The sequence below is a fragment of the Pieris rapae genome, chromosome 10 (genome assembly GCF_905147795.1).
Source record: "Pieris rapae chromosome 10, ilPieRapa1.1, whole genome shotgun sequence".
Classification (NCBI taxonomy): Eukaryota; Metazoa; Arthropoda; class Insecta; order Lepidoptera; family Pieridae; genus Pieris; species Pieris rapae.
In genome coordinates, this window is record NC_059518.1 from 9,868,556 (window position 1) to 9,892,630 (window position 24,075).

At 31.4% G+C, this 24,075-nt stretch overlaps 3 protein-coding genes across 4 annotated transcripts; 2 read left to right on the forward strand and 1 right to left on the reverse strand.

The window, feature by feature from the left end:
* Positions 1-1,289: 1,289 nt before the first annotated feature.
* Positions 1,290-9,217, forward strand: LOC110999256 (probable methyltransferase TARBP1). The gene is made up of 7 exons (XM_045629851.1): positions 1,290-1,363; positions 4,478-4,531; positions 5,198-5,522; positions 6,122-6,691; positions 7,263-7,414; positions 8,202-8,375; positions 8,984-9,217. Exons 1-7 carry the CDS (start codon positions 1,290-1,292, stop codon positions 9,126-9,128), a joined length of 1,494 nt encoding a protein of 497 aa, XP_045485807.1. The 3' UTR covers positions 9,129-9,217.
* Positions 9,218-9,315: 98 nt separating this feature from the next.
* LOC110999257 (acylglycerol kinase, mitochondrial) lies at positions 9,316-11,493 on the reverse strand. The gene is made up of 3 exons (XM_022268228.2): positions 11,196-11,493; positions 10,774-11,072; positions 9,316-10,514 (listed from the first exon to the last, which is right to left on the reverse strand). The coding sequence occupies exons 1-3, from the start codon at positions 11,303-11,305 to the stop codon at positions 9,673-9,675; spliced, it is 1,251 nt and encodes a 416-aa protein (XP_022123920.2). The 5' UTR covers positions 11,306-11,493; the 3' UTR covers positions 9,316-9,672.
* A 1,541-nt stretch (positions 11,494-13,034) lies between these two features.
* Positions 13,035-23,766, forward strand: LOC110999263 (transcriptional protein SWT1). Of its 2 annotated transcripts, none has more exons than XM_022268235.2 (12): positions 13,035-13,246; positions 13,316-13,469; positions 13,614-14,308; positions 15,309-15,435; positions 15,729-15,887; positions 16,142-16,245; positions 16,535-16,717; positions 17,494-17,680; positions 18,772-18,982; positions 19,458-19,595; positions 19,930-20,073; positions 20,855-23,766. In XM_022268235.2, exons 1-12 carry the CDS (start codon positions 13,118-13,120, stop codon positions 20,934-20,936), a joined length of 2,313 nt encoding a protein of 770 aa, XP_022123927.2. In that variant the 5' UTR covers positions 13,035-13,117; the 3' UTR covers positions 20,937-23,766. The 2 variants fall into 2 exon arrangements, with proteins under 2 accessions (XP_022123927.2, XP_045485753.1); XM_045629797.1 differs by having other exon boundaries at positions 13,147-13,246; positions 13,323-13,469.
* Positions 23,767-24,075: the final 309 nt, after the last annotated feature.

Genomic DNA, 24,075 nt, shown 5'->3' on the forward strand with positions numbered 1-24,075 from the left:
TGTTTAGGGCATTACAAGTATATAATCATCCTCTTTATTCTAAGTTACGGTCTCTGTTGGAATGTATGAATTACCCGTACTGGGCTCATAAATCGCCGCCATGCCTTATTATTAGTCTCCAAAAATACTTAGCTCTTCAAGCTCCAACACACAGATCACAATTCCTTCCTATATTTTGTGTTAACTATGATGCATTAACATTAGATCCTACTATTTTGTTTGACTTCGGTATAAGTAAACAAGATCTTTCTGCAAATGCCAAATTTACTGATATTATTGACAGTGACAGCCAATGGAAACATTACCATTTAATTTTTTGTGATGCTTCCAAACCCGGTCCCGAGGAGTGTGTGGGAATTGGCGTTTTCCATCAACAGTTTGACATTATACAGAAAATAAAATTACCTCCAGAGACTTCAGTATTTACTGGAGAATGCTTTGGTCTGCTGAGGTCTCTGGAGTACATTTTAATAATGAAGCTTAAAAAGTCAATAATTTTAACTGACGCTAAAAGTGTCCTCCAAGCGTTGAAAAGATTTCCTTTTAGCCGTAATATAAATAATCACCCAGTAATTATTGCATGTCGCGATTTATTATATCAATGCTTCATCAAAAAGTACACTGTATCTTTTGCTTGGATTCCGGGTCACTCAGGTATCTTTGGCAATACCAAGGCTGATAGGCTTGCCAAAGCTGCGGTCAATGACGGAGACCTGGTTCCATACAAAAATTTTTCTTGTGATTTAACTCTCCTTCCTAAATCCCAGTTAATAAAATCTTGGATAAACATTTGGCGTTCTTCAAGTCAGACGAAAGGACGGTATTACAACATGATTCAGGGGGATATACCTCCTAAACCATGGTTTTCTACTTTGACGCTTGGTAAAGATATTACTTCGACCCTTATACGTATGAGGCTGGGCCATGCATGCATACCCTTGCATTTGGCAAGGCTTAACCTTTTGCCTGACGACACATGTGAGTGTGGCAATGACGTTGGGGATTTTAACCATATATTTTTTGCCTGTAATAGACATGACCGTTCCGCTTTTATATCCTCGCTTTTATCCATAAATATTCCTTTGCCTACTTCTATTTCTGTCCTTTTATCTAATATAAATATTGATGTATATAAAATTTTAGCTAGTTTCATTTTTCATAACAATATAAAATTATAACCTATGTTTTATGTATATACGTACTTATAAAAAATTTATCTGATCCTTTTCCAAATTCCGTACTAATTTCCTATCCAATAAACCTAATAATGCACTTCCTAACTTTTGTACATGGCTGACGCACAAACCGTGCATGCCAAGAAAGGGAAAAAAAAAAAAAAAAAAAAAAAGAACTGTCGTGACTCGTGAGTACTTTATTGTTTACTTTATAAACTTTAAATTTGTGCTTCAAACTTATATCAAAAATGTGCTTCTAACTACTTGTAAGTTAGTTACAATTTAAAAAAAAAATCTTGATTAAAGTAGTTTTACTTATCAAGCCTAAATAACTATAACATCAATATTTCCAATAAAAGTTGCTTGATAAGGTTATAAATATAAAAGTGAACAGTTTTGTAGTATCGACCTATTACATTTTACATTAAAAATGAAGGAAAGTGATATGTTGTCTTGTATGGATATATTAGATTTGGACGAAGAACTGATAAACTCTCGCCTTGAATCTGTTATGAGTCGAAAGAGTTTTACATGTCAACATTTATCTAATGTGATGCACATGCTAAATTATAAACATTTATTAAACATTAAAGAAGCTGAAGAATGCGACAACGATGCAGAATTTCAATTCATCGGAAAATTAATAGAACAAGTAGATGAAAAACATGTTGATATCATTTGTGAAATTGTAAGTGGAGTCCTCTGTTTAAGTCCAAGTACAATTGTATTTAAATCTGAACATTTATTGCAACAACTATTAAGTATATCTTTTGAAAAACAACACATAGACTGTGAAGAAACACATTCAGCATTGTTAATAACCTTAAAGTTGTGTGATGGTGTTCTTGAAGCTGTTGTAAGAATGGGAAAGAAACTGTCTTTGCCATTTTTAGATGTGCCCTTAGAAAACATAGTTGTAAGTCAAAATGAACCCTTAAAAAAGCATTTTCTTACTAAAACGGTAAAGAATTTCTTTGATGGAGTCTTGGGCTATAATATATTGGATAGAGTATGGAGCTGTACAAAACAAAAAACTAGTGACTGTCTTACATCACTTAACATTCTATGTGCTTTAGCAGATTACTATCTACCTTTACCAAATGAGTGTGGAGTTATATTTCTTGAATCTAATATTATTACTCAAAATGAATTTTGGGAAATTAATCTTCATGGTTTAAGTTCCAAACATTCTACACATAGAAAACTAGCCATTTACCTTCTTAAAAGAGCTATAGACTGCTTATTAGTAAGCAACAAGAACATTAAAATTAGGTCACCAAGTGTTTCATTGGAATGGGTATCTGAAAAGAAAGAACAATTGAATGATGATTGGGAAAACTTCTTTATTTTAATTGACAGTTTAGAAGAGAAGCAGAGTAACATAGTGCTACCATCACTGCATTTGTTTTCTTTATTAAAAAGTTTTGAAAAATGTTGGGTCAATTGTGCATTTAATATAGGTTTACAACATGACAATTTGGAAGTTAAAACAACATGTATTTTACATAGACTAGAAAATGGTGTAATTGATGACTCTGAAGCAATAATTTTGTTGGAATCATTTAATGACATGAATATTTTTGACCATGAAGAAGTTGGTGCTTCTATTAAACAGAAGTTTGAAGGGCAGATAAAAAATAGCATTTTTTTTATAATTGTTTTAAAAAATATTCCTTGTATAAAATGGTCACCAATACCACTCTACCATTTGAGCACTATCTTGGCAAAAAAACATGTAGGAATGCAAATAGATTGCAATGAATTTTATAAATTTATATATGATTTATTAAAAGTGCCCTGTAATAATGTGATAATAAGAAAAGCATTCTATCAAAATTTAACTTCTGTTGTTGGAAATTGCTGTAAAGATCTACATTGGAAAAATATTCTACATTTGTTCAATCTTATTAATCCACATCTATGCAATTTTGAAAACTGTAGGGACAAATCCTATGTTACAAAAGATGGACTAATATTTAATAAACAAGATAATGCTCTACACAGTCTCATTAAAGATAAATTAAGCATAACAGATATGGATATATTTAAAGAATTGAAGCAATCATATTTTAACATAGATTTTATTCTTTTATATTTAATAGGACATGTAACAGAGTTAAATAAGTTTATAAAAATCCTTAATGAAATGCTTTTGAACATTAAAAATGGTCAAAATAAGGCTGAATGCATAGCAGATGCAATATTTTTGATGGTTTTGTTAAGAACAGTGAATGAAGGTTCATTTTCTATTCCATGTATTAAAAGTCTTCTCATTGATAATAGTCAAATGCTTATTGAGTTTGTTGATGTTATTGTAAATGAATCAAATAATGAATATGAAGATATTTTGTTGATGCTGGATAATTATCGAGACTTATACAATTTACATGCCTGCCAACAAACACACAACAATATAAATGAAAAAGCAATTAATATACTTAAAGATGGAACTGATATTAGAAGAAATATTACAAGTGTCTATTTACTAAATATAATATGTCAGTCGAGTCAAAAATATGAATTACAAGTCTCTGCATCTGATACAATAAGAATTTTAAGTAATGTTAATAAGGTAATCAATAATGTGGGAAATGGGAAATTAAGAAATCTTTATAATTCTAAAGCAGCTGAAGTCATATATGTTATAGCCAAGAATTATAAAATAGAAAATGTTACTGATATTATTGATTTTATGAATAATGCCTTAGAATCTGGTGATTGTGACTGTATTAGATGGATATTAAATATAATGAATGTAACAATTGAGGAAATATTAGAGTGCAAACACTTTAAATTTTCATATTTTTTAAGAAAACTATGGAATGAAATTGAGGCAATAAAAACAAATAAAGAATATTCAAATTGTATCAAAAGTTTTGTTAAGTTCATAACAAATGAGTCTGTACTTAGGAAACCAACATATAATAATGAAGTTATTGCATATTGTAATAAAATTATTGAATATGCAATGGTCAAAAATATGCCTTTATATTATTTGGTAGAAGCACTTGAAAAGGATTATGTGTTGACATATGGTCACATGATTTATGTATTTGGTGATATATTGCTGGCTGTTGCAGTTCCTAGAAAAGACATTAGGTATTACATATAATCATTATTGTTTTGAATTTGAATTAAATGTTTGTATGCCCTATTTTTTTCGTTAATAATGCTGCGCTGTGAGAGGCTGAGATATATCATTGGAAACACTGTCTGTTTTTGCCTTTTTCATATTTTCCTTGATGAGATACACATATATATTATTTCATAAGATTTTTTTTAATAACCAACTTTTGTTTCAGAATAACAGATAACCTTCTAGTTGAAATTGCAAAGGAATATAATTTAAGCCCTAAGTAAGTTTTTAATTACTAAACCGTATTGTTATTACCAGATACTATCTAATACATTTTTTAATTCTTTACAAAATTTACATAGAATGTCTGGAATTAATTAACTTTAAAAAAACCACAGGTTTTTTTTTATATCAAGTAGGTAAAGAATGAAATTAATATAAGATTTCTGAATATTAAAGATTTTTTTTAATTCTCTTCTGCTCCGGCGCCGCACTGCACCGTTAACGCATCGTGTGGCCGCGCTCTTAGAACTTCACCATTCATAACATTTGATGTAGTTTTGTTTTGTGTCAGAAAAATAATTTCATGTGTTGGAGTCCTGACTCGGGATAGGCCAACATAAAATTGCCCATAAAACATTATTTTTGTAGATACGTTTATAATACTATACAAGTTACAATTTTTCAATAGTTTACACAGTGCACGGGATGAGAGATGTTATGGATATCTTTTTCACACCTTGGCTTTTATATTATTGTACGTTTAAAATGTAATTTTAACTTTTGAAATTTGTTCAGTAGTTTTTTTATGTTAATATTACAAACATACATACAAGAACTCAATTTTATCCTCTGTATAATATTACTATAGATATATTTAGATTAGGATAACTAAATCGGTTGGTGGAACAAAAAGCGCACTATACATACATATTTTCGTTTTCAGTGATGGCGTGTTCACAAGATTTCATATTGAATACAAAACACTTGAGGTGCTGGGAAAAATACAAAACAAGGAAACTTTAAACGTAATTTCGCGTATTATTATGAAAAAAATTAACGATCTTTTTAAAAATAAACAGAGATATCATAGAAATTCAACTTTACATAGAATATTGCACACGGGTTTACAACATTTACTTTTTATTCTTAGGAATAATAAGGATATAGATATCTTCCAATGGTGTGTTGAATTCCTGGGACGAATACCTCATCAAGCTTCAACACGTTTGTACTTAGAGTGGTGTATAGCTCTTGGTATTTTTTATAAGGTATTTATTATAGTTATAATTATGCAAAATAAAATATTAAAAAAAACCACCAATCTCTTCAGAGAAATGTGAATATCCAGTATCCGATCCGCCGATCACGCCAGAGCGATGTGAGACGGAATGTGCTCTGTCCCGCTCACACGCTATCACGCGTATTGGACTTGGATGTAACGTCATCGTGTGTTAGGTTTTCATTTTCGTTACGGAATTTCTTAATTCGTTTGCCGCGCTCAAAGCCCGCGATAAAATCTATGCAATAGCTAAACTGTCTTTATTTATTATAAATTATAATGCAAGATTTACGAACCTTAGTGAGTAAAAAATAACTGTGTTAGGGTCTCCAGATACCACAAAAAAACTTGATACTGAATTCCATAATAATATGTGTTTTTTCAATGACTACTTAAATTAGTTAAACTAATTGGATGACAAGTAATGATATTAAAACAGGCGATTTTTTTAACCGTCTTTGTACTAAAACACATTACTTATTCTTAACATGATCTTAAATTCCATTCCGCGGAAAGTATTTTAGTTTCAAGACATACGCGCTCTGATTCTGTCTGATTATGTTTTTAATTACATATATATTTTTTTAGGAAATCCACGTAGCGAACACTATAGAACTTTTACAAACAAATTCAGTACCCATAACATCACAATTTATGATACTGTACTGGTATATAAAGACATCAAAAAGCAATGAAGAACTTAAATTAGTGCTTGATTATCTATTAGAAAATACTATGGGACCAACATACAGTATACGTTTGCACGCCCAATACCTTTTATCGAAAATAGATCTTAAATCATTCAAAATCGCTGGCTACGAACAAGCTATAAATGTAGTAAACAAAACGTTGGCTGAAGCTTCGAAATTAAAGGAAAAGAGTCTGGAAAGACTAACGCACGATTACTTTGTTCACAAATTCGATATAATTAAAGATTTGACACCTTGTGCAATCTACTACTGCGCTCATAATGAAAGAGTGAACGAAAAGATTGATGAAAATTACGCAGCGCCAATTTTGGGTGTGAGTGAACTAAAAAAGTTTAATACAATCACGACGGAGTTGAAGGAAGTAGAAATGAATGCAACGAGTGTAATACAAAAGAAATATATACCGTGGAAGAATATGTGTGATGTTGGTGTTGATGTGGATACGCCGGTAAGTGATTGTTTAGATGATAGCTTATACACACGGGTCATATATGCCAAACCATATAATAGTTAGGATAAGGCAACTGCAATTAGAATCTGCTAAACAAATTGAAACTAAACTACGACTTGTATTTGTCGCAGCCAACGAGATTAATAAGCCGTTTAATTAACAGTCTAGCCTTTTAACTAAACAGCGCCGTTTAACTAGCGGCCTGAAAGATATTAAGGCCGCTAGATATTCAAATGAATTGGTACGCCTTTTCTTGAAGGACCCTTAGTCAAATTGGTTCGGACTTCAGTAGGCAGCAGGTTTCACATAGTGTGACAAATACGGGTGGAATTTCGTAGTCTGCCTCGACGTCCGATGACGAATCTAAGCTGCAGGTATTAATCCGAACGACTTAGAACACTCCATTGTAAATGCGGCAGAAGTATGACTTCCGTATGTCCAAAACTTATTATAATAAAGAAGAAAATAATATAACATTCTAAGTAGTTTTTAACAGAAAAAAAATAACTTTTTAATTAAAAAACATTACTAACCAAATACACAAATTAACTATAAATACATATTACAGATAAATAAAACCGAGTTGATAGTAGTTGCATCATTGATTGACAAGTTGCCAAATTTGGGCGGTATGGCGCGTACGAGCGAAATCTTCGCCGTGAACACGTACGTCATTGATAGCCTGAGACATTTACAGGACAAACCGTTTCAGGGACTCAGGTATTAAAATGTTTGTTAATTCTTTTGTGCAGTGTTGGCCTAGTGGCATCAGTGTGCGGCGAAAGATGAAGATAACATCGTGAGAAAACCGGCTTGCCTTAGACCCAAAACGCGGAGTATGTCAGGCACAGGAGGCTGAATACCTACTTGCCTTTTAGGTTGATGAATCATGAATCAGATACATAAATTTGAGGCACAGACCTCAAGGTTTTAAAAGTCTTAAACTTTACAACGGCGTTTATAAAACACTTAGAAAATGCTAGTTTGTGTATAAATTAAAAATTATGTTTATTCGCTGAATTTAATTAGTTTTTAAGTCTCAGTAGCATACTTAAATGTTAGATTTTTTTCAAAGGAGGCAAACGAGCCGACGAGACGCTGGAAGTACAATTCACCGCAGCTTATAGACACCATTATTTTATTTTGGTGGGGTCATTGCGGCCTTTATATTACTATAATTAACAGAGTTTAAAAAGAGGGTACATACCAATTGTTAGAAAAATCGCTCACACACATCGTGAGCACACTTGTGAGCCTTCTGGTATTGACAGTATGGGCGGTATCGTTAGGTTATTTTATTTATATTTTATAAAATAACCCTCCTATTATATAAAATATAAAGAAAATTTAATTACTCATATTAAGGAAGATATCCAATGAATTCGAAAATGTCTAGTACTTATAAGTATTTGTAATTATTTCAAAAATATACCACTTTAAAATAATGAATTAATACATCGTAAATCACGGGATGTTGATGCTTCTAGAAATTAACGTTAATTTACAGTGTGTCAGCTGAGAGATGGGTCAACGTGATAGAAGTGCGACCTGGTCAACCTCTAAAAGATTATCTGGCGTTGAAAAAGACCGAAGGATACACCATAGTCGCCGCAGAACAAACATCAAATAGCACAAGTCTACAGGGATTCAAGTTTCCCAAGAAAACCCTACTTTTATTAGGGTTTGTATTTCGTCTATCTTATTAATCTTTCGTCGGATTTTTTGACTTAATGTTCTGTGTTTTCTGTTTCGTTATTTAACAGCTAAAATTGAAACGTATACGTATTTAGTAACTTAAAGGTAATATTATTAATTTAGGTGAAATTGAAATTACTGGATAAGGATTTCAAACCGAAAAATTTACAGTAGTGGTTAAACTTATGCTGATAACATGATCACGATTATTATGTGTTTGATATATCGCAATATAAGATGTTCTAAAATGCAGTAGTGATTAAGGATAAATAAGAAAATTAATCCAAAATATTTTATTTAAATAAATAAATTATTAGTAAGTACTAACCGTCGTATATGAAATTGATTTAAAAACACCAAAATAATATTTCCTTAATATATACGAAATATTACAAAACACGAATGCTAAATATAAAATTACTAGAATATACAACTAGAACATAGTTATCGATTTTCATGCCACCTCGACCTAACTTAACTATGTAGAATTCAGGTCTCGGTGTGCGCGCGCATCATAAAAAATCACTCTCATAATTTTTAGGACAAAAAGCACCCTCTAATGTCTTATTTAATAATTTATATGTTTACTTTCAGCAACGAAAAGTCCGGTATACCGTGTGACTTATTACCTCATATGGATGTGTGTGTAGAAGTACCTCAGCGAGGCGTACTTCGGTCACTCAATGTCCATGTCACAGCTGCGATATTTATTTGGGAATATACAAGGCAGCACATGTAATGAAAACGAACTGGATTTTGTTCTTATTATAGTTATTTCAAGCATTTTTTTATATTAATTAATTAAATTTATTAAAAAAATTCTGTTTTTGAAGTTTTTTATTTTTAAAAACTTGATCAGTATAATAACTGTAAGACAATCTTACAGTTATTATACTGATCAAGTTCAAGTGCATAGTGTCATGGTAAACTCAAACTATCTTTATTCATAAAGGTAGAGTACACTTATGAACGTCAAAAAAAACAATTACAGCAATTTTAAATTTACATTTACTACCAGTTCGCAAGTCAATCACCAATTTTTTTTGTCATACAGATTGATGGAACTGGAGCATTAGGATCATTTAAGTATCTGTCAAATGTATAAAAAGCTTTATTGATTAATTTACTGTTAACGAGGGCTTTGAATATAATTTTATATCTGTACAACCGATTCTTAATTATTTATATATATTATATGTAGTAACATTTTGCCAGTTTGTTCAAAAATTATATCTACCTTGTGAGTAGCTAGTAACTAAGATTTCCATTAACAAGTAACAATTTTATTTATCCAATTTTTCACTTTTACAGAACATTTTAATCATATTTGGTAATATAGTCACTTTCATAGGCTTAACATCGAATTCTTCTTTGTCTATCTCAAATACTTCATCTGGTTTTGTACTTTGTGGTTGCAAAAGAATTGTTCGTGCTTTTACCACTTCTTCAATTTTACTGTCACCTTTAATCCTCCGCCATCCTTCGGAAACAAACTCTGTATATGAATATTTATTTCTTCCCAATTCTACACGCAGGGCTGGTAAACCCCCAGTGACATTTGGACTTATTTTCATTTCACTTGTCTTAAAGCACAGTTCTTCTGTTACTGCACACTCTGGGTTTAAAATTTTTATTTTAGCCGTATCATTTGTGGCTTGGGTGCTTGGCATAAAGAAAGACCACTTTCTTTTCAATTCAGGTTTTTTTGTTAGACAATTACTGCACCCAGCACATGGAGGAGTGTATGTTATAACTCCATTGCAAATCCAAGTAATAGAATCCTTGTAGCCATTGAAAATGTATGCTGCATATTCACGTAATGGACCATACAACCAATATTTATCTCTTTTTGCTTGGATATCCCTAAATGCTCCCCAGTTTATTGAGGTCATGGCATAAATTGGCCTACTTGGTGTTTCTTCCTCATTAGCTAAAGGCTCAATTTTCATAGCATCCTTTAAAATTGTTTGTCCTTGAACTATTGCCATACAAGCTTCAATGAGTTGCTTGACTTTTTCAACACCTTTGCCTCCAGGAAACAATGTATTTCCAATACTATTGGTTGATCCCAAAGGTAAAATACCGAGAGGAAAGCGGTTGGCATCATCATTTCGGCGTAGCAGTCCTAAAAATGATAAAATTTCAGAGGTGTTTAGTATTTTTAAGTTTTTGCATATGTGCAAAAGTATATAGTATACTTTTTGTCAGTTACATAATAATAGATTCTGTTTAAAGTACTGCTACATGCATCATTCTTTCAATCCAGATACCATGAAAAACTAAAATTACACTTCATTTTTTAATTTAACTTTTTAAACTAAAAAAAGATTTCCTCAGTGTACAGACCTCTCTATTTATTTATGTACAGCTTAAATAAATTTTACCTGTTACAGTTTCTGAAAGAGTGCCATCTCCCCCTGCTACAATAATTGCCTCTGTACCCTTTAAGTTCTCAACAATTTCCTTTGCATGGCCCTCAGAAGTTGTTACTTTCACATCTACTTGTAAACCAGCAAGATGAAGTATTGGCTCACAATACTTCTCAAAGTCTTTTTTAGCTTTTCTCTTATTAGCTACTGGGTTAAGAACAACTGTTATAAGTGTTGGGTTTCTATCATATTCAATCATGGCATCCCCATACTTCACTGCTTCCTTGCATGCTGCGCGCATCAATATATTAATCCTGTAAGTTAATTAGTCAATATTACATTGATGTATATTAATATTCAATGCTACTAACGAAAATCACGGTAGAGCGTATATAACTACGTGGAACAGTTGTACTATTTTTTATTTAAATACTCACTCGTATTTTTCTTTTGCTGTTGCAGCACCATAATACACTAAAATTGCACCAAACACAGACTTTTTCCAATTATTTCTTAGTGTCTTAACGATCTTCAAAGCTTTTTCCATTGTAGAAGGTTTAAATGATTATTTTAGTTAATTTATTTTATAATATTACCATTGTTTTAATTTACAATTTAATATTATAATGTCAAGGTTATTATTAAATGATGTAAATCCACACGAAAATCTGTCTTATGAATATACAGCTGACTTGTTCCGACTATAGTGCTATAGGTATACCGGAATATATATATATTAATAATATATATTATCATGGCATAAAACAAAAAAAAAATCACTTGTCATCCATCAATACAAACTACGAGATCTGTCAGCGGATGCTGAAGACTGTAGTTTTGTGATTATCTTTTGAAATGCTTTTGTGAAAATGTCGAAAGCAACTTTGATCTCAAGTGAGAAATATTGTTTTCAATGTAAAACGTAAAAAAAGGAAGAAGAAAATTGTGACTGAAAACCCCTTTAAAGAATAGGGGATTTCATTCAGTTCTATACAGCAAATCATAGCTGAAGGGAAATCAAATGATGTTGTGTTTCCTACGCGGTACGCCTGATAAAAAGAGGAGTGAGGGTGGAGAGGGGAAGCAATTAGCAAATCAACTACCATACGTGCAATTATTTACAGTTGAGTTGGGAATAAAGAAATGGAATTCTTAAATTGAATATCAATTTTGTGTAAAAGTTATGTTAATAAAAGATAATACTTAATGGAATTCTATACAGTTTGGAAGACAATTCCAGTAATGAAACTGTCACAAATTCTTCTACAAGATAATAATTTCAACACAGGAAAATAAACTTAATTAGAATACTAGAATAAAGGAGGTTTTGCATATCTGAAAAGCCAATCAAACCATTTTGATGGAGAGAGATGAAATCAAAACTACAAAGTAACAGTTTTCGAAGCGTAGAAACTAGAAACCCGCGAAGCTGAAGACCGTAATAAATTGGATGTCATAATTAAGTCATTTATTTAGAAAAGACTTTACAGTCATGGTTCACGGTTCTGGTTCTGTGAATAATTGCTGGCAAATCAAAAATATTACAGGTTCATTTAAAATTTAACTTGAAGCTAGGTGTGTCATTGTAAACCTTGTTTAATAAATAATGCATAGGTCAACAAGACGTGTATCTGCTGAGTACAACCACAGTATGAATAAACAATTTTACAAAATGGTTGACAGGCAACCTAATTACAAATCTAATAAGACCTACGTTAATTGTTATGGATAAAGCTAGTTCTCATGCCGTACGTATGAACGAACCGCCCACACAAGCCAATGCTCAGTGCAAATGATTATGATGTTTGGCATAAATGTCAACTACTAGAAGTAATGAAACAAAACATGTCTGCGCCCTTTATATGATATAGATAAAGTATAAAACCTTATCAGTAATACCATAGAAATGATTTGATCAATACATCATCATATTGATGATAAACACCTCTTTATCGGGTATCGTATTGAAAACTTCAATGAGGTTTTAAATTATTTGTATAATTGAAATTTTTATTTAAAACATTTCAATGATTAGTACATAAAGTAATTTACGACAACATTCTTATAATATATACACAACCAATATAGTTCATGTTCGCTGATACTAAAAATAACAGTATCATGATCATTTAATCCAATTTTCCTAGTACTGCCCATAAAAAAAAAATATGTCCCTATGTGCCAATTGCCATGGGAACTATACTGACATACAGCCATTTGACAATTAACAAATTGAGAGTGAGCTTACGATCAAAGTCAGAAGTCAAAACAATTGTTAGAAGAATTAAATTGTCAATTTTAACAAACAAGAAACCCAAATAAGTTATAGGAAATTGAAATAGTTTTCTATTTCCTCGCCATGAGTTCTAAAAAACCGGACGAGGAAAAGCTTCCAGATGGTTGGGTTTTATGTACTTCCAAGTCAAATCCAGGAAGGAAGTACTATTTCAACAAAAAAACAGGAAGATCCCTATGGACCCAACCAAAGGTATGTTTCCTTATATTTTTTGCGTTTCACTCCAGGATTTTCTAAAAATTAATATCTACGGGTTAATAGCCAACAGATCATAAAGATAAAAAAGTGGGCAAAAGAGAACATCAAAAATTGGAAAGAAATCGGTCAGACGAAGTTGCACGAAGAGGTAACAAAAGAAAAAGTGATGGTATTGGGGGTTCTTCAGCGAATAAAAAGCAAAGACCAAAAGAAGAAGGTAAAAGAGATTTTTTTTGCTTTACTTTATTTGTACCTTGACCACTATTTTGTTGTAGAGTTTAAGATCATAAATGAGCTTTCTTAATTTAGTTGCATAGGACAAATATAGAATAAGGTGTATTAATGACTTCATTGATTTTAGAACAATCTGATGGCAAAAAATATTATTCTGTTCAAAAGAAAGAGACTGTTAGACATGAAAATGACCAAAGTTTACATACTCCTAAGACTCCCTTAAAATCAACACACAACCAACATCAGCCCTCAACATCATACCAAAACAAAAAGAGTAAGAAAAACTTGGCTAAAAATATAGCAAGCACAAGACTTGAAATTCTAAATGCAAAGCTAAATAAAGAAGTTCAGGAGGAAGAAAGTGGCCACTCTCTGAAAAGAAAAAGTTCAAATGATCCATCAAAAGCCACAGACAAAAGCCCCAATGATAAAGCAAACCAATCGCCAACCCATGACAACATACACTCTATTCCTTCACCATCCCAGTTTTTCACAGCAAATAAAATAATATCTTCAATGAAAGCACAGTTACCTGAGAAGTTTTGTAATAATGATAAACAAAAAGATACATTTGCTGATATTGAGAAAGGTATTTGTAATCAAACACCAGAATATCCATTTTCTAAGCACCCGGCAACACCACCACAGTTTTCAGAAGCAAGCAAATTAGTATCTGCTATCAAATTAAAATTAGGTTACAAAGTAAATACTCCAAAAGATTCAAACAGTCTTTCAAAGGAAATAGAAACAAGTACATTATTAAATAGCCGAGAGTTAGAAAGTTCAAATTCTGAAGCAATGGAAGTTGAGGATTTTCGGGAGGTAGGTATTTTAACAATAGAACTTTTAAATGTATTATCACTTTAACTATATTTTTTTTAATTTACTAAAAGTTGTTAACTAATTACTTAATAATATTACTCTTCAAACCTGCCTACTTCTCAATATTAACTAATACAGTCAAAATTGGTTATAACAACATTGAAGAGGCTACTCATATTTGCTCATAAAAATAGATAGTTGCAAGGCAAAGCTTACAAGTGAATTCTTTTGTATCAAGTACAATAGAATTCAGCCAGGACCTTTATTTTGGTCAATATAACTATTACGGTATATTTATTTATTTATTTATTTATCCTTTATTGCCTTATACAAAAACACACATAACAAAAATAAAAAATAAAAAAAAACAGTAACAAAAGATATAAGGCAAAGGGCGGCCTTATCGCTTACAAGCGATTTCTTCCAGGCAACCCTAATGAGAAACACAACGTTAAAGAAAAACCATCAGAGGGTAGAGTACAAAAAAAATCAATTAACAAAAGCAACAAAAAAACAAAAAATCAAAAAACTTAAACTTAAAACATGCGTTACTATAACTAATTGAATATAATAAAACAAAATCAAAGAAAAAATAGCAATAATAATAAATAAAAATAATTATAGACAAAAATTTAAAAGCAAATAAAAAGGTTAACCTATAAAAATAAATATATATAAGCAGAACTAATTACGAGGTAGAAAGAAAATGATCAAAAAGAAGCTTTTTATTTCATTCATTTAAAGATATATTTAAAGGTATATTGTACTAAATGATGATGTTGTAAACGGTTTTCACTGTACTATGAATGGAATGCATGGCATGAAAATGGAAATTATTAAGCAGACAATATATGCAAAAGTTTTTCCTTAGTATGCAGCCTCATTTATGTCACATATGTAGAAATGATTAGCAAATTTATTACTATGTGATAATCTATGACTAATGATTTTTGAAAGCTTTCTTTATATTTTTTTGTTTATAATTTTTATTTAATTTCAGCCCAAAGAGACACAGATAAATCCACAGAGAGACAAAAATAATAAGGATATTGTACTTGTTGTTGACACAAATATATTTATACATCATTTGGATATAATTAAAAATGTACTAAATTCACACTTGAGAGGTCTGTGTTATATTAATATGCAAGCTATGACAATAAATCAAGTATCAAAACCTGTAGTTTTTGAAGAAATGCATTGGGTGGATTTATAGGGAATAAATAAAAGAATTTTAGTGTTACTTTTTTTTAAATTAAAGAACAAAAAAAAATATTGATGGAAATTATAATAAAGTAGATACTAAATTGAAGTAAATGTATAACATTACAATAACTAAATTTATATTAACAGTCTTTGATAAATACAAATGTTAATTATATGAATTTTCATGTGTGTATAATATATAACATAATTTTAGGTTACAGTGAACCACCGAATCTATTGGTTCCTTGGCGGGTGATAAATGAGTTAGATCGCCTAAAAGATAATAATAATGGTAACAGTTCTTTGTCAAAACGAGCAAGAGCAGCCATGGATTATTTGTATAAGTCCCTGCCAGTTAATACTAGGATCAAAGGTAAAAAAAGTCACATATATCTAGTCAGATTTGAATGAACACCAGTTATTATGGTGCAAAGTGTATATATATTATAGTTTAAAAGCAAATTACATAAATTATTTATAAATATTAATTAAAGTTAAAAAACTTTATTGTTCTTCCTAGTATTTAGTCAGCTGTCAGCTTATATAAACCATAGAAAATTTTAAAAATAATTTATTTACGTATTATTTTTATTATGTGTTGCATATGTATGTAAACCTATGTTACAGGTCAATCACTTAGAGATGCGAATTGCCACATTTATCCATGTGAAACGCCCGATGATGAAATATTAAACTGTGCCTTACAACAAGTGGAACGTAATAAGAATGTGGTAAGTTGTGTTATACACTAACAACTATATTAATATATGCTTTTGTTCTGTTGGTATTAAAATTATTTACTAAATTAATTTCATTAGCCTATTAAATTTCTCTCTTGAAACAAGATTTTTTTTCTTTATGTTAATACTAAAGTCTGTGCAAAAAGAGTACTACTATGACAGTTTGCGAATTTTTCATCTATGTCCGCACAGACTACACAAAATAAAAGCTTTTATAAATCTGTCAAGTTTAAGTTTTAGTTCCGGTTAAAATATTTCAGATTATACCTTTATATTTCAGCTTCTTATATCAAATGATAAAAACCTCTGCAATAAGGCGGATATAAATGCAGTTGAATATATAGGAATTGATTCGCTTATGAATATGTTGGAGAACAAACCTCAGCCGGCTTCAGATGAATTGTATGCGAGTTTTGTGCATGCCAGTGAGATTGTGTATCCGTTACTGGCTAATATATTAGAGGTATGAGCACTTTATGCATTTAAGTATATAAAAATCTTCGGTCTCTTTCTGACACATTGTGCTTACTCTGTGATGAAAAGAGAAAATAGTACTTTTAAAACTGTTCAATTGCACTGCAATAGTATTGAAGTAGAAATTATGAATTGCCTTTTTTATATTTATATGTTGATTGTCTGTTTAAATGTCTTTTTAATCAGTCTTTATAACACACATGTGTTACACATCACATACACACGTTCTGATACGTTACTATTGTTGAAAGAGCGCGCTCTCGCTCCGTTTGGAATTTTTCACTCTTCAATTATTATTTTTGTTGATAGAAAATGAAAAATACAACAGGATTTTTATCTGTGTTCCGTTTTTTATGTGTTACGATACATTACGTGAGAAAGAAATGGGATTTGTAACCGCCTTTATTAGAATTATAAATTTTCTTAGTAAAATTTTCTTAGGGTCTACCCATCTATCTACCTAATCAAAAAACCAATATAAAGTATATAATAAATTAGTGAATATATTAGAATATAGAAAATAAATCAGTGTTTTATCCTTGTATATGTTGTCTCTTTCTAACAAACCACGTTGACGCTGTGATATAAAGAAAGGGTTCATGGTAAATGATTTCTTAATGCATTTGGTTATTGATTGTATACATCATTAAATAAATGTTACAGCTTTCTAGTCCACCGATCGTTGAAGAGGATTAAAACTTATATACTTAGATTAATTATATATGTACTTAAATTCAATTTTATTACAATTATTAATATTTTCAGAGTGAAATGCGAGCGAAATATGACAATCTGTGGCAGTGTGTGATAGTGAAAACGCCTCCATGGACCTTAGGCGATGTGCTACAATGCCTCCTCAAACATTGGATTGCTGTATTTAACGAGGTCTTTCCGAGAATCGAACCCCTCATTACTGACTTGAAAAACACACTTTCGACTTTGCAAAACAAGAGTTAGTGATATTTTATCAAAACATTTTTTGTTTTAATATTTTTTTGTTGTATATAGGGCCGTTCAAGTGAGCAGATTTACCGCAATTTATTTCCCCTACCTGTCAACATTGCTCCTAATAATTTAGTCCATAAACGTATTTTTTTTGTAGGAATTCTCTAAAATGCATTTTGTTTTCAAGCATAGACAATGTGTGGATAATATGTGTAAAAAATTCTGTTGACGTAATCACCTTATAAGAAAATGTAAGACCATCCTATACACTATATAGTGCTAATGTAATACTTGGAATGGCCCCTATTAATTAAAAAAAGTGCGTGCCGACAAAGCTCACATGTCAGAATTGAAACTTCTTTGTAAATTAATTATTACTAAGGTAGAGGCTTTAGGCCCAGATAGATGATCATGAAAAATAAGCTAATGATAATATACAAAAATTAAAAATCTGCGTTTACTGTCCTGTATATGTAAATGAAATACATCAAGAACATGTATTCGTTTAGTAGTTACGCTGTTGCGTGTATTTTTTCTCGATCTCTCTTTTGGAGGGTAAACTGCTCCGTTACGTAACGCGTTATGGCGCCTGTCGTGTTTAGCTTCACTTTCTCTCACGCATACGGCATCGGTATATCGGCTTATTATCGGCTTCTCTTCTCTCACTTTAACCCTTTACTTTTGACAGTGAAGTCTTTAAAGTTATTATAAAGAAAGTAATTTTATAAAGAAAGAGATTATCAAATGAAATGTATTAAAAGAAAAGGATTATAAAAAAATTTTCTAAAAAAGAAGATGTGGTGTCACTCTTCATCTTCTACCGCATTTACCATGGAGTGTTGTTAACATCAGGTGAGCCTTCTGCCCGTTTGCCCCCTGTTCTATAAAAATATCTTTGGAACATTACAAATCTAAATAGTTCAACTTAGTTTAGTTTAACCGTTTTAGACCGTTTTTTATTGTATTATATAATTTCTCCTTTATTGTTTGCCTTTATGTTGTGCACACTGGTTATTGGGTGCCATCAGGCAAGCAGGTGATAAGCCTCCTGTGCCACACATGCTTGATCGCTTTTACGAGAAATAATTATATTTTCAGATGCAAAAACAATTACCCAATCTGAAGTTTCAACGTTCAAAGAATTGTGTCTAGATGTCGCTAAGCGATGTCAGATAATACCCGAATACATGGAATTGGCTAAAAACTGCGTGGAGCAACTGTCGCGCGACTGTGCGAGCGAGACGGAAGATAATACGGACTCTCTTGTCGACACTTTCGAGTGTCTATGGACTGTTTGCTCTAGTTATTGGTGAGTTGAAAATTTATTTTGTCTTGTGTTTGTTGAATAATAATTCATATTGAACCTGGCGGTATTACTTAACATCAGATCAGTTTTCCCCTTATTCTATAAATAATAATACCAGTTCCAAATTTATTATTAAACAAAATTGATTGGAGGAAAAACATATTTGTTGTGATATCTTCATCGATGCTTATTAGGTCGGTTTTCTCGAGATATTTACCTTCATTAACCGCAAATAGAAAGAGAAGAAGAGAGAGAAAATAGATTGTGTGTGGCACACTTAGCCAATATACTCTCAATGACCAGGCGAATTAAGAAAAGATGCAGATTCGGGTTCGCCTGAATCACTGACCTGGTATGATGAGGTTTAGTACTGAATAATCGAGACGTCAGAATACTACAAGTCCCCGCCCCCCATCCCCGCAGTTGCATTAATTCGAACCAATGTTTATTATTGTATAACTATTGATATATGTTTTAGTGCGAAGCTAGCGACGTCGGCCGACATCGCTCACAGTTTAGAGGACAAAATGCCGGCAAATGAATCTCTGCAATCACTTAGCCTTAAGTGGAATACATTTTCAACAAATATTAACGCCATTGCGAGAGATATACAACGGTAAGTTTTTTTTCACACTCCATTCCACGCTCCAGAAATTTCCAGCGCTTCCTTCAGATTCCCTTCAGTTGCAGCACCTCCTCGACTCTGGATTCACCGTTATCTAAGCTGGCCTTCTGGTCCCCAACCAGGTTTGGGTATGCTCCGATCGCGCGCTCCACATCGCTTGCGATCCATTTGTTGTCGGTTTTTTGTTCATGCTCAAAGGGACCTCAGTCGCTCTTCGCGCGCCATTGTGATTTTGAACAGGCTGGGAATTTTTATATAAATTTATTTATTTGTTTGTAAACAAAGCTTATTTTTTTATTAGTAATTTAATTTACTTATATTTTAGTGTATTATCTGCTGAGGAAAGTATTAATATGAAAGAAGACGCGTTAAGTGAACTGGAAAAATCTTTGAGCGAATCTTTAACTACACTGAGTTTAGACAAAACTATATCCAGGAATCAACTAAGGATATTCTGCAATAAATACAGGTATTTAATACATAATTAATATATTTCATTATTATTGTACATATATGGCCTTGGATGCTATTTACATATTTTGTTGTAAAAACCGATAGTCGTAACACCGATGACGTTATGGTCAATAAAAACGGTATGTTCCAAACAATGTCATCGTAATCGGTTTTAACTGTATATGTAATGAATATAGTATATGTATATTTATTAATAAGCTGCACTAGATAACTATATGCGAGTGTGAGACCTAAAAAATTAACAATCCTTATGGATCCTTATGACCTGACAATTACACACCACACACGCAATACGTACTTAAAACAAACCTTGTTCCTTAAAAAAAATATTATCTCCCAATTTTTTTTTTTACTTTTATTTGTTAGTAATAAATGTAATGTCTATGTCTAAAGCAACAGACAGAGATTTGGTAGGATCATCAAAAATGTTGTGATTGTTGGAATCGGATAATTCTAGGCTTCATTACTATTTATTAAGTGGTGTATGTCCACAAATTTATCAAACTAAAGTCCTATCAAGTCTCAAGTTTCATCAATACCGATTCAGTAGTTATGGGTAGATTGACAGGTGTTTTAAGTCAAAAGTTCATGCGACATAAAAATGTGGGTAGTCCCTAACTGATATAAAAAACCTTTTTTTTAATTTTATTTGTACGAAGAAATAATAAATGAATTTTGTTAATTATTTTCCTTACAAAAATATATCGCTTAATTTGTATGAACCATAATTTATTGAAAGTTCAGTTTAAGTCGAATAATAACATTTTTTTTTTCAGAAATATGCTTCAAGAGGCGTCAAGCAAATTCTCGCAGTTAAGTGAGCTTCTTATAGTTTGTAAGGAAAAATTGTCGCATTGATTGTTTAGTACAGTCGTAGACACAAGTGGTTTTATTATTTTTATTATTATTAAAAATTTAGCCAGAAATATTTTGACCAGTATTTATAACGCCTAACAAGTTGTAATATCATGTAATAGAATTTCATACATATTGGTTAATCTCTATCCTTTCAATTGTCACACGAAATATATCAAAATTATTAGTTATAGCATAAAAATAAGAAATGTATACTAAGGGTTATATTTTGTTAGTGTCACGGTGTCTGCTGTATACGTAATAATAGAATGACTTTTGCCTGCGACATTACTCTAGTCTAGAAATTGTACAGAGCGGTTTTTACGCTTTATTTATTTGAAGATGAGATTCCTTTCAAGTTGTTTGTAATATTAACGGGAATTTTTATGACAAAATTTTGGTTATTACTAAACCCCGTTATCTACGGTAAGTTTGGGGGCAAAGTGATGGTGCGATTTTGATAATTAGATTCGTTAGAAACTACGTTGATTTACACACCTACTAATAATATCATAAGATTTGATTCATACTGAACAGAGCTCTGCTATATTGATTTTTTAAATAAATAAGAAATGAAAGATTTTATAATTATTATTTATTTTTGTATGTTTCATAAAACACATTACATACATTTTTGTCTCTTTTTGCTTTTGTCTTTAATAGCAAGTAGCGGTCAGCATTCTGCATGTGGTATGATTTTTTGAGTTTAAGGTATGTCAGTACGTACTTACGAATACGTAAGAACACACTTCACTGAGTGGTTATGAAAGGAATTTCATAAATCTTCACAAGACTGAATATTTATTTGTTCTGATATGGGAATAGTATTGTGTGTATTTTCTCATCCCAAAAACGATATGAAGTAGCCGTTAGTTAAATATGGGAAGCGAAACTTGAAATTTTTTTTACTTATTATTTTTTCCTTGACAGTTGATTATCGTAGAGGTGAAATTGTAACGACGATATTATACTAGTTTGACTAGAGATGCCACTAATCAAAATCGAACGAAACATTGTCTATGGTTATACAATGCAAAATACTCCGTATGTATAAAAGAGGGTTTGCACTATTAATAAACATTTAATAATAAATAAATATTTGAAGCCTATCCAAAATTCTAATTCAATTATGATTCATATAATTATCGTCACAGAAGTATATTTTACAACGACTTTTGGATTGCGTAAAATTCTATGCCGTAGATTTAACATATCTTTTTGTGCATTGTGAAAAACATCTTAATGCAAATGAATTAAGACGAAATCAGTAAATGCGGATTGATGATATGTCACAATCCCATGAGATAATGTGAAATTGTACTTTTTGTTGACTCTACCGAAACAGTTTTGAGTTTTGACAATATAGCGTACATAGACATTTAACCTTTTACTCTGTTTTAACTACGTCACTGATCTGTCCATTTTTGCCACAGAGTAGACAACTTCACAGAATGACAATTGACTTTAGTCAAACTTCACATCTGTCACTTTAGGGTCGTTATTAGAGTTTACATCGTAATATTATTTAACGAATTTAGTTTCTAAATGTTAGCGAATTAATTTTGGCTTTGGAATTAGATATTTCTTTGTTACCTAGTTTATATAATAATTCTAGGTGTCCAAAATCTGTCGCTGCTGTGAAGTTACTTTACATTAGTTCCAGCAGTCTTGTAATGCATGTATATTTTAGTAGAATTATAATTTGATTTCTGTAAAATTCAAATATGTATATTGGACGCAGACCACAATGTACATGTAAATCAAATAAGAATAGGAACGTCGATCAACCTCTTTCTGTCAAATGTCACTTGAAAGGTGTGGATTTCAAAAAGTTTCGGTTTATTTTATGTGGAATAAACGTAATTAAAAAAAAGTATGAAAGCCTATCCTATGACTTCACAATATGACTTAAAGTCGACTCTTGTAATTTGATTTTAGTATAATACATGTATAGTGATGTCACAACAACAAAAGTAACGTCGTTTTGAAACTACCCTCTTTTTTAACATTATTATGAATAATTAAGCTTTAATTAAGTTTTAAATAAGCAAGAGTGTTGTGTATTGGTTTCGAGCAAAACAATGATGAACATTGAATCAAAGTGTAACTGTTTCAATAGTATATATTTAATTGCTTCTACGCACTTATAAACAATTATTGCTTTGCTCAAAACCCCCAACTCCGAGTTTACGTACGTCACGTTTCGAGAAAAATCTAGACGTATTGGAACCAGCTGTCTATTCATGTATTTCCGAGCCAATTCGACTCAGGTCCTTCCAGAAAAGAGCGTACCAATTCTTAAAAGGACTGCAAGGCACTTGAGAGCTCTATGGCCATATGACTGTCTATGAGCGACGGTATATCTTAACATCAGATGAGCCTCCTCGCTTAGTAAAAAAATATTTTTATGTTAAATAATGGGTAGCAATGTTCATGTTTGTTATTTATTATGTATTTATAGGTTTCAGTTGATGTGTTTTCTTGTTGTTACGATATAAGTTAACATGCATTCCACAGATGATATGAACTTAGTTACCTATGTAAATCTAATTAGGAATTATTTTCGAGTGTGTACGCATCAGTATTGCGTTCTCAACTATATAAGCAAATATTGAAGTTTGGGTTTAAAGCCAGCTTGACCTGGTACTCAATTTAGAATAAGTAATTTTAGTAAATATTTACTATTTTTTTTTATTAACTTTCAATACCTTCTTGAAGTTATAAAGTATTTCACTTATAAATTCAACGCTCTGTGATCTTTTTGAACTAATAATTGTAAATATGTTTATAATATAGATGTAAGATTGATGGCATTAAACGTATGTGGCATGAATTTAATCTTGGTTTTATTAAATTTATTTAACCTTGAGGAGAATAGGAACGAGAAATCATCATCATTGTAGGTCCGGCTACCTACCGGGTGACAGGTACTGAAGTAAATAGCAGAGCTCCGAGTAAGTGTCAGCTCGAATAAGCAGTCCCAGATCGGAGGTGGTATGGCTATCAGAGTACAGGTACTCGCAGGAAATGCCTGGACATGGCGAATCAGCACCGCCATTAAATGTTTAACTTGTTAATGGCATAATTTCATCCAATTGTTCAAAGTAAAATTTAAAGATTAAACTTAAACTAGCTGAGTATA